Source organism: Dasypus novemcinctus, chromosome 3, assembly GCF_030445035.2.
Source record: "Dasypus novemcinctus isolate mDasNov1 chromosome 3, mDasNov1.1.hap2, whole genome shotgun sequence".
Lineage (NCBI taxonomy): Eukaryota > Metazoa > Chordata > Mammalia > Cingulata > Dasypodidae > Dasypus > Dasypus novemcinctus.
The window spans coordinates 134,526,731-134,543,372 of record NC_080675.1 but is presented as its reverse complement, the minus strand read 5'-3'; the positions used below and the strand labels follow the sequence as shown (position 1 = coordinate 134,543,372).

The following is a 16,642-nucleotide window of genomic DNA, read 5'->3' as shown; positions in this document are numbered from 1 at the left end:
TTTTTTCTATGACTAACCCATCAATAGATAACTGTTTTAGTAAATTGGGATGGATAAATGAATAATATTTTTAAATGAAAATGAGAAAATATAATTATTATTTTTCAAGGATTGCCATATGAACTTCAGGACTATGTTGAAGATACATCAGAATATGTAGCTCCTCAGGAAGGAAATTTTGTTTATAAGTTATTTAGCCTGCAAGATCTGTTGTTGCTCGTGCGTTGCAGTGTCCAGAGGATAGAGACAAGACCACGTTCTAAAAAACGGAAGAAAATCAGAAGAGTAAGTTGTTCTTTGGGGAATTAGGATATGGTTATATAAGTGGATAATCAGCTGTTTAACATGCTATTTTATGAAATTTTTAATTTTAAATAGTTGATCATACTTATAGAAGTTTTTCAGGTTGAGATTTTTAATTAAATACTGAGATCAGTTTTAATAAGGGGAATTGTTTAATTATAGTAATAAATGCCTGTTAACATTCTTGCACAGAACATGTAAACTTTGTGAAAAAATTGCACCATTGTAGATTTGCCCTAGAGTAACACATAATTCTATTTTCTCAGTGAATTTGAATTTTCCAAATAGCCTGTTTCTCTCTTCTTTACTCATTTTAGAAGTCTAAGTTTTGAAAGATGGGCTTTACATATATCTAAAAAGTCTTTCCAGAATTATTGGTAGACCAAATATATTTCTTTTTATCCTATTGTTTCTTTCGCTTCTTGTTATAAATGTTTTCCTCAGTTAAAAGTTTTTGCCACAATTTTGGTAATTGGTTCTTTCAACAATTAAAACTGTTTTACATATTTAGAAATTTGAAATTCCTTTTAAGATTAGTTCAAATATTTGTATATAGCCACAGAATTCTAGTAAAGAGGAGCTTCTACACTGTAACTAATTTTATAAGAAATATTGAAAATTCCTTATTTAATTTTTCTTAAAAATTTTTTCATTCGGGTACATTTGTCATAGTACACTTTTTTTTTAAGTTCTTTTTTAAGTTTTGTTGTCTCTGTTTCTTACTGTATAACCCACCACCCAATAAGGATAATCAGTGACCACTTTAGAATATCAGTAAGCTTGACGTAGAGATCAGATGAATCAAGAATAGTGATGTTCTAGATTTGACCCTGTGAACAAGCCCTTCACTGTACTTTATCCTATTTAAAAATAAGTGAAAAAAAACCATGAAGTGTGAACTTCTCCAAGCTGCTATTATCAGACTATCATGAAAATCTCTAATGTTAACCCGTCAGACCTAGGCTTTGTCCATAAGAATCCAATGTACATGGTATGTCTGTCACTTGAGAATACATTTGTCCTTTGTTAAATAGGAAGACAATCATGCATAAATTATTAAATTCCTAATTCTCATAATTTGGTTTTCATTATTGGTTCTAACTTAAAATATTAGAAATCAAGTCGTTTTAAACTAAATGTATAGAGGGATGCTTTTTCAAGAGAAAGTTAATGAATGACTACTATAGGCTTGACATCAGCCTCCAAGATAAATATTAATATTCACTCTGTTAAAAATTTTTATTTGTTTTTTTTTTCCTACCTCTTTTGTATTTAACTGTGATAAATTTAATGGCCATAAACTTGAATATCTTGAGTACATTTTAATTCTTGCTGTCTATCTGGTTTATTTTGGGACTAACCTCATTTCTTTACTTCCTACCCTATGAAGCCATGTTGTCTTGTTATCTGTCAGCTTCCAGATTTTAGAAATTGTCCATTAACTAGTATCTCTTAAGTACGAATAGTCCAGGGAAATTTCTACACTGATTTAATTCTTCTTTTTTTTAAAGATTTATTTTATTTATTTATTCCCCACTTTACTGTTTGTACTCACTGTCTCTCCTTGGGTCTGTGCCTTGTGTGCTTTCTGTGTCTGCTCTTTAGGAGGCACCAGGAACCGAACCCAGGACCTCCCATGTGGGTGGGAGGGAGGTGTCCAGTCGCTTGAGCCACCTCTACCTCCTGCTTGTTAAGTCTTTCATTGTGTCATCTCACTTTATCGTCTCATGGCGCCATCTTGTTGTGTCAACTTACTCTCTTGTTCATGATCATCTTTAGGAGGCACCAGAAACTGAACCTGGGACCTCCCATGTGGTAGGTGGGTATCCACTGCTTGAGCCACATCTGCTTTCCCTGATTTAATTTTTGAATCAACCTGATAATATGTTAAACCAGTCAAACACCCCAAAATACTAAATATGAGACATATTATTTATTGTCAAACTCAGAATAAAATGTTTATTTTATGAATGCTAATCATATTACACCTGTCATTATATGTAATAGTTTAGTATACCCAGTTTAAATCCCTTAGTAGAATGTAATTTATGCCACAGAAACTCAGCAAATAATGAGTAAAAGGAAAATTGAGGAGTAGAGAGAAGGAGTGTGTTAAAGAAGAGAATTTTAGGTAGGCTGAGGTACTAGTTTGAGAAACTTTAAAGTGGATGCTGTTTAAATTCCTAATTAGATAAGAATGTATATCCATTCGTAATTCCTACCCGAAAATCATCTTTAGCTAGAGCTTTAGAATGCTTAGAATTCAGCCTCTGATATCTAAGAACCCAGGATTCAACTTCATCTCTCTTTTGTTTTTTCTTGATTATTCAATTGTTGTTATAGTGGTTGAGATTTTAATGTCCAATATCATTTACCCTTCCTCAAAAAGTTTCAGCTTGGTACATAATTTCTACACTTCAGGGGAGAATTTAAAACATTAAACAGTCTCAAATGATGGAGTGAAATGAAGAAGGTTAATTATGAAATCCAGACCAAGTAACTTTAGATGATTTGAGTATTATCTGTCAGTTTGTTCAGTTAACTAAATTTCCTGAATGCTATATTCTAAAATGGTTCAAATATTTAGATCAGTTATTTAAAAATTTATATTGACATTTAAGGCCAGAAAAAGGGAACCTAAAGATGTCAAATATATTAAGAAAGAATAGAAAGTATTTAGTGGAATGAACGAGAGATTACTAGCTATGAAACATCTATTTAGAAATGTTTAAGTTTAAAAGGTTTTTGTGAAAAATTGGAAGGCCAGAGAGTCAAGAAAAGCTTCCACTTGGGGAGAATAGGAACTACTTGTCAAGAGAAAAAGGAAATAATAAAATATTTATAGTAAGAAAAACTTTGAGAGTATTTGAAATTTCATTTCTGTTTTGGAACATGAAGGAAAGATAAAGTATTCAGACTTTTCCATGTCTTCCTGGAGATGGCAGTAGAATACACATAGAAATTAGAACCAAATTCTTGGCTTTCTTTTGTACAAAGGGCAGTGTAATCAAAGAAAGTCCCCAAAGTGTTTTCTTTTCAGAAAAATTATATATTCTTTAATTTTTAAAAGAAAACTAGGGAGCAGATATGGCTCAAGTGGGTGAGCACCTTCTTCCCACATGGGAGGTCCCAGGTTCTGTTCCCAGTTCCTCCTGAAAAAAAAACAAACAACAAGCAAAACAATTAAAGGAACCAACTTAGTGAAGCAATGGGCACCAGCTTTACACATGTGAGGTCCCAGGTTCAGTCCCTGTACCTCAAAAAGAAAGAAAAAGAAAAGAAAACTAGAAATAGCTGTTATCCATTCATGATCCAGAAAGGGGATCTTCTTTATCACTTATTCTTTTCCCAACTCTGCTGTAGCCAACTATATCTCCTTGTGCAAGATTCTTAACCTGCATCTTCAGTTTTTTTCTATCTCTAGCTCCTGTTTTCTCTAAAGTTCTAAAACACTCTAAAGCATATGCAGTTAACCAGTTTCTAAAGAATTATTATGCAGTCAAATGCATTTAACAATAAAATTTCCCTAAACACAATTTTATTTTTAAATTTAGAAGACACTAGACCGAAAGTATGTTCCCTCAAACAGCAATTTGTTAAAAATGCAAAACCTTGAGCCTTATCCCAGAATCTGTATTTTAGCAACCTCATCAGGTGATTCATACGCTGAAATTTACGAAGCACTGCTTGAATGTTTACTACCTTTAACATTGAAAGGTAATTGTACAAACCTCACTTGCTGTTGATAACAGAAATTTTACTGGATTTGAATTTTTCTTACCACCACCATTGTACTAAGCCTTCTAAGTTTGTTACTTCGTGAAAATCAGGAAATCAGAAATCTTGCTGAAATATTTTCAAATATATGTGAATTCAGATAGCTTGAAATAATTTTTTAAAGTACTAATTAGTCGTATCACTCTGAGTAAGTTCTTTAAATCATGTGTTTCTCTTTCGACGGCTGGAAGGAGAGATTCCAGTTAAAAGTAGAATTTTCTTTGGCAAAAATGAGGTACCATGAACACAGTGAACATATCTAACATATTCTTTTACAAAGATGTTGTATTTCCTTACATATCTTCCTTTTGACCAGTAAACTGAATGGATAATTTGTCGGCTACTTAGTGTTTGGAATAAAGCCTTTGTATTAATAAAGAGAATGACATTCCCACATGTGAGTGCAGGTATTAATGCTTATAACTTTCATAGAATGAAAACAAGAAGTTGTTCAGAATGTTTGAGTTCTGAGACAGTGTGACTAATGCTTTAAAGGTACACAAACCTGAATTCTTCCTTTTTTATCCTTTTGAGAATTGTTAGTATTTATTATAGTCATTGCTTCCAGCATCTAGCTTTGAACTTTTGGACAATTATGTATCATAGGACTATGTTCCGTAGGATTCTACTGTCAGTCACATTTCCTCACAGAATTAAAATGTGTGCCTCTGTATAGGAGTATGCTGATTTTGGCTGGGGTAGGGGTGAGAAGGAGATCTCTTTGATCCAAACCATATCTTGCCCTTAATCTACCCAGCGTTCTTCTGTCCATCAGGGTCGTATGTATCCATCTTGTCTAATACCTACTTTATTTGAAAGGATGAAGTAAGATTACACAAAAGCATTTTAAAAGCCGCAAAGCTCTGTGTAGACAAAATGTATTTGCTATTAATAGTCAACTAATGGAGCTTTGAAAAGTATAATCTTGTATTGCAGCAATTTCCAGTTTATGTATTACCGAAAGTGGAATATCAAGCTTGTTATGGAGCTGAAGCTCTGACTGAGAGTGAACTTTGTCGCTTATGGACTGAAAGTTTATTGCATTCAAACTGCTCATTTTATGTTGGTAAGTTATGCAAGCAGCTTTGTTCTTATTTATAATTTCCTATGAAATGCATGCTTTTTAACTCCATTGTAAATAGTTTATTTCTGTGCTTTTGTTATTTTCAACTTTCTGATTATGTTAACATTCCTTTCTACTAAACCACCATCCTACAGGGCAGGGTTAATGATAGCAAATGTTTTAATTTCTCTGTATTCCAGATATGATTAGCTGTACATAAATGTCAACATAAACATTTTGTTTTTAAAATTTTTATTTTATTTAACAATATATATTAACTAGAAACACAAATGTGCTTTCTAACAGACATTTTTTAAAAATACTATTAAGTGGTTTAAACATATAATTTGAAATTTTCTTAAAATTATGACTTTGCTTTTAAAATATCAAATATTACCTTGAGGAAATGGATTTTACTTTGTTTTTTGGAGGGGTGGGCAGAGTTTAATTTGGGTGAAAACAGCCCAAGTATCCATTGACAGATGAATGAACAAAATATGGTGTGTACATACACTGGAGTACTATTCATCCATAAAAAAGAATGAAGTTCTGATACATTCTACAACATAGATGAACCTGGAAAGCATTATATTGAGTTAAGCTAGGCACAAAAGGACAAATATTATATGATTCCACTTACGTTAACATATATAAAATGAGCAAATTAATAGAGATAGAAAGTAAATTAGAGGTTACCAGGGGCTGGAGGGAGGAGGAGGAAATGGTAAGTTATTGCTTAATAAGTTGAGTTTCTTTTTGGGCTTATGAAAACATTTGGTAAGAGATAGTAGTGATGGTCACACAACATTGTGAATGTAATTAATACCACTGAAGTGTACACTTAAAAATGGTTAGAATGGGAAATTTTGTGTTCATGTAAGTTGCCATAATTTAAAAAATAAAAGTTTTAAGTAGTCATTTTCCTATGTGTTGGTTATTTTCAGTGAATCCTATCTGCATCTGAGCCACTGATGTACATGTAATGGGAAGGTATATTTGGTTTCTGTGACAACTATTTGGTAAAAAACTTAAGTATATTGTATTGTTATAGAAAAAAATGTAGGTTGGATTTGGGGGAGGGGTGTTTTTACTGGGGACAGTTTTTTTTTTAATTAGAGAAGTCGTGAGTTAACAAAACATTCATGCATATAGGATTCTCATACATCACCCCCCATCGACCCACATCTTACATTGTTTTGACACATTTTTTACAAAAGATGAAAGGGCACCATCAGATATTACTGCTGTCTATCATCCATAGCTTATATTTGATATATTTTTCCCACAAACCATCCAGTTATTAACGCCATGTATTATTATTGTATATTTGTTATAGTTCATGAGAGAACATTCTAATGTGTGTACTGTTAACCACAGTCCATCATTCACCACAGGGTTCACTGTGTTAGATAGTCCCCTTGTATAGTCCATCCAAGTGTACACTCAGTGGCTCTCATTTTTATCAGAGTTGTCCTGTCATCAGCTTATTCCATTTCAGAACATTTTCATTACTCCAAAAGAAAAATCCCATACCTGGAGGGTACATTTTTAAAAGCTATTTTAAAAGAATCTGTGTGTTTGAGGTTGGTTTAAATGTTGTTATATTACCCTTTAATTAAAAAAAAAAAAAGTTGCACCAGGAAGTGAGTGTAGGAAAAAGGGCTTCTAAGTAAGTTTTTATTGTACTTACTTCCTGGAAATAGCATTTTAAAAACAAACAAACAAACAAATTTTATCATTGTAGTATCTGCCTGAATGAATATAATTAAAATAAGTTATATCAAATATGACTATAAAGAGGTATGTGTGACTCATTACTTAGTCTCTTTACTTTATAGTTATACCTAATATAATTTAGATTTATAGTGGTTTGGGCTTTAAAAGAGGGTGCCTATCTTCACAGATTGTCAAGAGTTTAAATAAAAAGTGTATAAAATACCTACGACATCTCACTTTAGAAGCACTTATTGCCCCTTAACATCCAAATAATAGGTTTATTAAAAATTAATTTTACCTATGTGATACTTTCCTTGGTATGAGTTATAGTATATACTTGAAAGCAGTGATGTGTTTCTTTTCTCTAATATGTCTATCTTCTTCCCTAACATCCCTTTTCTCCTCCTCCCCAGCCTCCCAATTTTCAGCCCATAAGATAATTATTGGTTTTTTTTATATCTTCCTTCAGTTCATTTTGTACCTACCATTTACAAACCAAATTATGTGTTATGTGATATATTTGAAAAGTTCCAAAATCATTCCTAGAAACTATTAAAAATTATGTATACATACACAAAGAGAAATAAAGCAATGTTACTCTTATTTATGTAGTACCTACTGTGGGCCAAAGACTAGCTGTTATTGCTTATCTACTATTCTATAAAATAAGTGATGTTTATTTTTGTTTTGCAGAGGAGGAAACTGAGCCTTAGAGAGTTTGTTGCTCAATTTTACACAGTGTGTATGGGAAATCTAAAATTTGTATCCATAGCTTTCTTGTTCCACAGCCCATAATTTTTCTTCTATAATGAAATAGTGAAAATCATGCTGAACATGGGAGTCAGAAAATATGTGTATGAGTGCTTTCTTTATAATTCTTTTTTTTTTTTTTACCTTGGGTGAATTAATTCCTAGGCCTCAGTTTTTTTATCTGTATAATGAATATAATAATACTTTCTCCATTGTACCTCAGAGATTGTATGCACAAATCCTTTTATTATTACAGTAATTACATCTTCTCATTGGTGACAGTAGGTACCCACTACATATTGAAGTAATGTGTTTGTATGTTTTTGTGCTGAGGAAATAAATTTCAACCTAGAATTTAGATAAAAATATGGAAGATCATTTTTATGACCTAGGAATAGGAAAGGATTTCTTACCCGAAAATTAAAAGCACAAACTAAAAGGAAAAAAAGCAGTAGCTTCTTAATACTTACGCATAATTTTAAAAAGAAATGTATATGTAGTCTTCTTTCCATTCTAAGTTATCATCAGTTATAAAATGCACCATTGATTTAATACTGTAATTTTCTTTCCCATTTTTAACTTCATTATAACACATATTCAGAAAAGGAAAAAATACCAATGTACACCTTAATGGTTTATCACAAAGCCAGTGCTTGTTTGGCTAGCATCCAGTATCAAGAAATCAAAAACTACCACTGCCCAAGAAACCCCACCTGTGACACTTCCCAATCATAGCCCTCTTCCTCTTCTCCAACAGTAATTCTCTTCTATCTTCTTTTTGTTTTTCCAATTCCATATACGAAAAAAATCATAAATCATATTCTTTTGTTTCTGACTTCTTTCATTTAACACTGTTTATGAGATTTATCCATGTTGTGCATAAGAACAGTTTATTTTTATTGTTTTGGCATATTCCTTTGTAAGAGATCACCGCAATTCATTTAACTCTGGAAGTACATTTAGGTTATTTCCATTTTAATGTAGGTGTGAACATTCTTGTAAATGTCGATTAGTACAGTGTACATATAGTCTTTTGGGCATACACATAGTAGAGGAATTACTGGGTTATAAGTTAAGCATATGTTCAATTTCATTAAATAATTTCAAAGAGTTCCTCAAAGTGGTTATGGCAATTATACTTACTTTAGGAGTATATGAGTGTTGTAGCTTCTTCTCCTTGCTCATATTTGGTCTTGTCAGTCTAATTTTAGTCTGCTGTATGGGTATTATTCATATCTCATTATTGTTTTAGTTTGTCTTTCCCTGGTTATATATGAAGTCAGAGACTTATTTGTGTGATTATTAATTACTTGAATGTTCCATTTTTGTGAATTGCCTGCTCACACCTCTTGTCCTTTTCCTATTGAGCAGTCCTCCTTTTTTTTTTTTGTGGTAGTTTTTGTTGGTTATATATGTTACAAATATTCTTCTCCCTTTCTGTGACTTGTCTTTTCAGTTTCTTAATGGTGTCTGCCTTCAATTTTAATGTATAGAATTTATTAACCATTTCCTTTTTTTTTAAAGATTTATTTTATTATTTCTCTCCCCTTCCCCCGCCCCACCCCCCCAGTTGTCTGTTCTCTGTGTCCATTTGCTGCATGTTCTTGTCCGCTTCTGTTGTCAGCGGCAGGGGAATCTGTGTCTCTTTGTTGTTGTGTCATCTTGCTGCGTCAGCTGTCCGTGTGTGTGGCACCATTCTTGGGCAGGCTGCACTTTCTTTCGCGCTGGGTGGCTCTCCTTACGGGGCGCACTCCTTGTGCGTGGGGCTCCCCTATGTGGGGGACACCCCTGCGTGGCATGGCACTCCTTGCACGCATCAGCACTGCACGTGGTCCAGCTCCACACGGGTCAAGGAAGCCCACGGAACCTCCCATGTGGTAGATGGACACCTTATCCACTGGGCCAAGTCTGCTTCCCCTATTAGCCATTTCTTAAGAAAGAATGTATTAGTGCTTTCTCCTACAACAAAGTCATGAAGATACTCTCCGATATTGTCTTCTAGAAGTCTTATTTTTTCACCTCTTATTTTTAGATATGCAGTTTATCTAGAATTTATTTCTGTATACCACATATGTGAATCTAATTCTGGGCTCTATCTATTTACCCATCCTTCAGATAACACCACACTCTCTTAATCAGGTTGGCTTTATAGAATAGGTTTTACTATTTAGGAAAGTAAATTTTGGCAACTTGTTCTTCAAGACTTTCTTGGCTGTCTTACCCTTTACATTTTCAAATTTTAGAATCAGCTTGCCAATTTCCACCAACAGCAAAAGATTGGGATTTTGTTCCTTTGGAATTTTTAAATTAACAATCATGTTCTTTACAAATAATGACCATTTTATTTCTTCCTTTTCAGTCTTTATACTTTATAATTATCTTCCTTGCCTTTGTTGCCTAGGACGTACAGGACATTGTTGAATAGAAAGTGAATAATGGGCATCTTTGCCTTGTTTAGATCTTAAGAGGGAAAGCTGTTAACATTTCAGTACTGTGTACAACATACTGTATAAGTTTTTGTAGATACCTTTTATTAGAATGAAGAAATTCCTTTCTTTAGTTTAAAAATTTTAATCATGAGTGGGTAAAAAACTTAGTGAATAATTTTTCTACATTTACTGAGATGATCATATGACTTTTCTCTCTTCTTCAACTAACATGACAGATCATATTTATTTTCAGATATTAATCCAACCTTATGTCCTACCATAAACACAGTTTGGTCATGATGTATTGCTCTTTTTTATATACTGGAGGATTTAGTTAATGAATATTTTATTGATTAATTTTGCATTTATGTTTATGGGTAAAAGTGGCCTATAATTTTCCAGGTATTGGTATTAAAGTTATGTTGACTTCATAAAATGAATTGAGATGTATTTCCTCTTGTTTTTGTTACCTAAAAGAATAGATAATCCATAAAGTGCTAGTGTTGGTACTCTTAAACTATACATACTAAAAAGAAAACAGTACAGATATTTAAAAATTCATATATATATATATATATATATATATATATATATATATGAATTGCATATGATTGGTGTTATTTCTTCCTTAAATACCTGGTAGAATTTACTCATGAAGGCCTCTGGACCAAAAGGTTTCTTTGTAAGAAGATTCTAATTGTGAATTTAATTTTTTGATAGTTAAAAAACCATTCATATTTTGAATTTCTTGCCTGAATTTTGGTAACTCACATTTCATTTTTTCTCTTTTTTTTAAAAAAAAGTATCTATCTAAATTTTCAAGATTATTGCCATATGGGTCTTCAAGATTCCCTTTTATTAATGTGTGTAGTACCCATAGTAATTGCTGCACATTAGTAATGAATGGGGGGGGTTGTTTTGTTTTTCTTTTTGTTTTTTTTTAACCATTTTAATACATGCTTTCTATTTGACCCATCTGTTCAGGGACCTTTTTTTCTCTTAGTGCCTTCTTGTAGATTAGTTGTCATTATTCTGTGTTATCCCTTTATAATAAGATAGTTTCATATTAACCTGAGAGTTATATACTCTTTTACTATTCTATTAATGGTTACTCTATAACTGTACTATCTAAAATAGTAGCCACTAGCCACATGTGGCTATTTAATTTAAAATAATTAAAATTAAGTTTTAAATTCAGTTTCTCAGTCATACCAGCCTTATTTCAGGTACTCAGTAGCCATATTTGGTTAGTGGCTACAGTATTGGACAGTACAGATATTTCTGTCATCACAAAAAATTCCACTGGATATTGCTACTCTAGAGATAACATGCATCCCTGACTTATCAACATTAATATAAATTAGTACTCTTACTTCTTCTCAGTCAATGCTGTTTTAAGTTTCTATGCATTATTGTTAGTCAGCACAGTTGTGGTAGTTTGGAGTTGTATATTACCCAGAAAAACAGGTTCTTAAATTCAATCCATTCCTGTGGGTATGAACCCCAAGGACCTTTTGATGAGGTTACTTCAGTTATGGTAAGTGATTGACCAACCTTAGTCAAGGTGGATCATAGTCCTATTACTGGAGTCTTTTAGAGACTGAGTAAAATTCAGGCAGAAAGACCGAGGAAGCAAGAAGCTGAAGGTCAACAGAACCCAGAAGAGAACAGAGGGGCCAGGAAAGGCAGCCGTGTACATTACCATGTGACAGAGAGGCCAAGGGCTGAGGATCACCAGCAGCCAGCCCCAGAATGCCAGTCTTCAGAAAGAAAGCATTGCCTTGATAGCACCTTGATTTGGACTTCTTTTTTTCTTTTTCAAACAGAGTCAAAACCATCAGCTAATAAATTCCCATTATTTAAGCCAACCCATTTTGCGTAGTGTTTGCTTGAGCAGTCCAGCAAGCAAAAACAACAGTTTTTACTCTTTTTTTGTTTTTCTTTACTTCTTGCATCTCAAAGTTTCCACCAAGTATTTTCTTTCTGCCTGAAGAATACCCTTTAATGTCTTTATAAAAGATCTGATAGTGACAAAGTCTTCCTGTTTTTGTTTGTTTGAAACAAAATATATTTTTTTATGTTCACCTTATTCTTGAAGGGTATTTTCACAAGATATCAAATTCTAGGTTTTCAAATAGTTTTAAAATATTATTTCACTGTTTCCTGGCTTCCTTTGTTTCTGTTGAAAAGTCAGCTGTCCTTACTCATGAAAGTAATATGTCTCTTTTTCTCTAGTATACTTTAAATTTTATCTTTGTTCTTGGTTTTCAGAAATTTTACTACAGTGTGCCTAGGTTAGGTTTTCTTTGTAAATACGCCGCTTGGTGTTAATTTTGCTCCTTAAATATGTAGCTTGATATCTTTTAACAGTTTTGGAGAGTTCTCTGTTGTTATATCATCAAACATTACTTCTTTGCTATTTTCTCCCTTTTCTCTTTATTGTTTTCACCTACATTATGTTAGATCTTACTGTATCTCTGATGTCCCTAATATTTTCTTCCATTTACCTTCCTTTTGACTCTTGAAGCATCATTCTGGATATTTTTTTCTAGTTTACTGATTCTCTCTTATGCTCTGCCTAATCTTCTGTTTAACCTGTCATCTGAGTCCTCAATTTCAGTTTTTTCAGTCCTAGATTGCCCTTTTGTTCTTTTTTTGTAGATTATAGTTCACTGCAGAAATTCTCAATCCTGTCTTTTCTTAAGCATATTATATATGCTTATTTCAAAGTCTGGCTAGTAAATCCTTTTTTTAATTACATTATAAAAAATTTTTAAAGATACTTTACATTACATAAATATTACATTAAAAATACAGGGGATTCCCATATGCCCTACTTCCTACCCTTCCCACACTATCCAACATTAATAACATCCTTCACTGGTGTGGCACATTTGTTATAATTGATGAACACATATTGAAGCATTGCCATTAACCATGGATTATAGTATACATTATAGTTTACACTCTGTCCTACACAATTTTGTAGGTTATGACAAAATATATAATGGCCTATATCTGTCGTTGCAGCATCCTGCAGGACAATTCCAATGAAATGCCCCCATATTACACCTATTTTTCCCTCTTAGAAATTCTGGTAGCCACTGCCTCCACATCAGTGATAAAAGTTCTTCCATTGCTAGAATAACAGTAAGTCTATAGTAGAATAATAGTAAGTCTATTTTAGTCCATTGTTCATTCCCCAATCTTGAGAATTTGGGGATGGTGATGCCCACTCTGCCTTGAATTGAGAGGGGGCTTAGATCTCATGGGGCAGATCTTGCTTGCAATTGTAGAATATGTCTGTTTCTTACGATGGGCGTTGTCCATTTTCATCTCGTTGTTAGTTGTCCTGGGTGAGTCTAATGAACTGTAGAGTAGGTGTTGCAACTCTGCTAAGATTCATGGCCCATCTGGCACATGGACAGACCAAAGGTTTAAGGCTCCTGGACATAAACCTATCAACTAACTATAGGTTCAGACAGAAGGAACAGAAGAGACGTGTAGAGAAACCACAAATGGTCCAACTCTGTCATATGGAGAGCTTATATTCCAAAGTAGGACCCACTGGCAGGGCGGCAAACTCTTCAGCTGTCAGCCCTGTCTTTCATGTCTGGATATCTCTAGAGACCTCAGGAACCCTACTATTTGAGGCACTATTTACTGTGTCAGTCAATGCGATCCTGCTGAGACATGCATAAGCATAAAGTCTGGAATGACCTCCAGGCTCACTTTGAAATCTCTTAACCATAGAAACTCTTTTGTATTTACCATTTCCCCCTGTTGGTCAAGGTCTTTTTTCAGATGCATCGCTAGTTGGTATTTGTTGATAATCCCTCCAGGCCAGGGAAATTCATCCCCAGGAGTCATGTCCCACACCAGGGGGAAAGTAGTGCATTTATATGCTGAGTTTGGGTTAGAGGGAGGCCATATTTGAGCAACAAGGAGGCCCTCAGGAGGTAACTCTTAGGCAACATATAAAACTAGGCAAAGGTTCAGTTTCAAAAGAAAAGGTTCATCTGTATAATCATCAGTATCAGGGGCCCATCGCAGTGGTCCATCCTCCTTCATTCGGCACCACTCCTATACTCGGGAGTTCTTGCTATTCCATTAGAGAATGTAGCATAGCTCCCCAGGGTGGGAATTCGATATTGTTTCAGTTATTGTGGGGATCTCCATCCACCATCACAGTACCCCGAGAATTCTTAACACATTCATATGCCTTAGAGGTATGCCCCAGGTGAACCCTCTCCCATGAATCTTCCCCATCACCCACACCCCACACCAGTGATCCTCCCCTGCCACAGTTGTGACTCTTCTGTGATCCAAAACCTCTCCAAAAATGAAGCCAACAAAATAACCAAATAAAATTAATAAGAAAATGAAATAATGGTAGTTTTAAAAATAACAAAATGCCCCCAAAATTTTTAATTTGAAATTTAAAAAAAATTTTTTAGACATTATATCTTTCATCACTGTAATATCTGTTGTCTTGTATGTCCAGTGTGCCTAGTAACTCTTTTTTATCTAGATTCCTTGTAGAATCTATTATCCATTATTCCTCTTTTTTCTATGATTCCACCTTGTGTACTAGGTTATTCTTTATTGAGGGTCAGATATTGTGTATCAGTAATTGTAGAGGTAATTTGAAGCCTAAGATGATATCTACTGCTAGTTAGGATTATTTTTGTTTGCTTTTGACAGGTGGCCAGCTGCACTAGCAGTATTGAATCACTTTATTTTATTTTATTTTTTTTAAGTTTGCATTTTATTTTTTATTTCTCTCCCCTTTCCCCTGCCCCCAGTTGTCTTTTCTCTGTGTCTATTTGCTGCATGTTCTTCTTTGTCCGCTTCTGTTGTCAGGGGCACAGGAATCTGTGTTTCTTTTTTGTTGCATCATCTTGTTGTGTCAGCTCTCCGTGTGTGCGGCACCATTCTTGGGCAGGTTGCACTTTCTTTCGTGCTGGGCGGCTCTCCTTACAGTGCACACTACTTGCGCACAGGGCTCCCCTATGCGGGGGACACCCCTGCGTGGCAGGACACTCCTTGTGCACATCAGCACTGCACATGGGCCAGATCCACATGGGTCAAGGAGGCCTTGGGTTTGAACCGCGGACCTCCCATGTGGTAGACGGACGGCCTAACCACTGGGCCAAGTCCACTTCCCCTGATTCACTTTAATCCATCTATAGAAATTGAGATGATTTGAAGCTTGGGTTTGGACCCTTAAAGGGCCATTCTGTTTCCCCACTTACTTCTAGGGTGTTGCCATTTTTAAAAAAAGAGTTACCATACCAGGCCTGAGACTGCTCATCATTAGAAAGGCCTGCTTGCAAGACTGACACTTGGCTGGTGTCTGGGAACTTTGTTGGTAAGCATTTCCTTACTCTGATCTAAACTTTCTCTAACCAATAGGATGATTCACTGTGCCTAGATTGTACAAACCATATGGTTTATTCTGATCATCTGCTTTCCTTCTGGGACTTTGGAATTTTTGTATGTGCCGGCAGAGGGTGCTTGTGTGACCAGCTCCCAATAAAAACCTTGAGTACTGAGTCTCTAATGATTTTCCCTAGTTGACAGCATAACTCATTGCTGGAAGAATTAAGTGTGTCCCATGGGGGATTCTTGGAAATCCCCTAGAGTTCACCTTAACATACCTTTTCCTTTTGCTGGTTTTCCTTTTCCTTTTGCTGATTTTCCTTTTCCTTTGTATCCTTCCGCTCTAATAATCTTAGCCTTGAGTATAAGTATATGCTAAGTCCTAAAAAGTCCTTCTATTGATTCTCATTAATGGGGCCAGTTTTTGTTCATTTAATCCTGAGATTCTGTTAACCTCTCTTCCATTTATTTGACACTCTAATTACCTTTTCCAGATTTACCAGGTACTTCTAGGTGAAAAGTAGCCCCAATCAACAGGCTTGCATCTCTGGATTTCCTTCTTCCTCTGGATGTAAGCTCTTGTGTACAACAGTAATTTGCTGCTTATTTTGTAGCCAAGTCCTATTAAAATAAGTTGTTGAACTTGAAGATCCTATATATATATATTTTAAATCAAATGCTCTAAATTTGCTTATCTTTATTCTTTGACTTAAAGGTCAATTATTGGTAATTTTTTTAAAGTAATTTATTCTGTCCGTTCAAAGGAAAGGTGTCATTTTAATTTAGATGAGCTGAAACAGTAACTGTTTGTTTTTAAAGAAACGATTACTATGGAAAGAGTTTTTGAAAACAGGTGTCTAGAAATGTTATTTTGTGTCTTAGAAATTGGAATCTTAAAATCTTAACCAGATTTCCATATGCTCATGCTCTTTCTCCCACATATACTCATGTGTCATAATCTTTCTCAGTTGTGGCCTGATTGTTACATACCTAACCATTGCTAGCCATTCCTGTTTCACTGTAAGCATTTCATTGTTAGTATTCCCAGTCCAGCCCTAGGATATCAAGACTTCAATTATATTAGGTCTTTTGAAGATAACAGCAAGGATACAGTTTGTTTTGTATGATTTAGATATTCAGATAAAGCTTATCTTATGAGACACAGGAGATTTAAGATTCATTAGAATCTTCTAGTCAACAAAGATTAAATTAACCAAAGGGC

At 34.3% G+C, this 16,642-nt stretch overlaps 1 protein-coding gene across 2 annotated transcripts in view; it reads left to right on the top strand.

Moving 5' to 3' along the window:
• ICE2 (interactor of little elongation complex ELL subunit 2) overlaps positions 1–16,642 on the top strand; it is a 63,541-nt gene that overhangs the window by 30,884 nt on the left and 16,015 nt on the right. For both annotated transcript variants that reach the window (XM_058294290.2, XM_058294291.1), the window contains 2 exons: positions 110–285; positions 5,017–5,146. In XM_058294290.2, the coding sequence (XP_058150273.1) occupies positions 110–285; positions 5,017–5,146 (306 nt within the window). The remainder of the gene's footprint in view (positions 1–109; positions 286–5,016; positions 5,147–16,642) is intronic.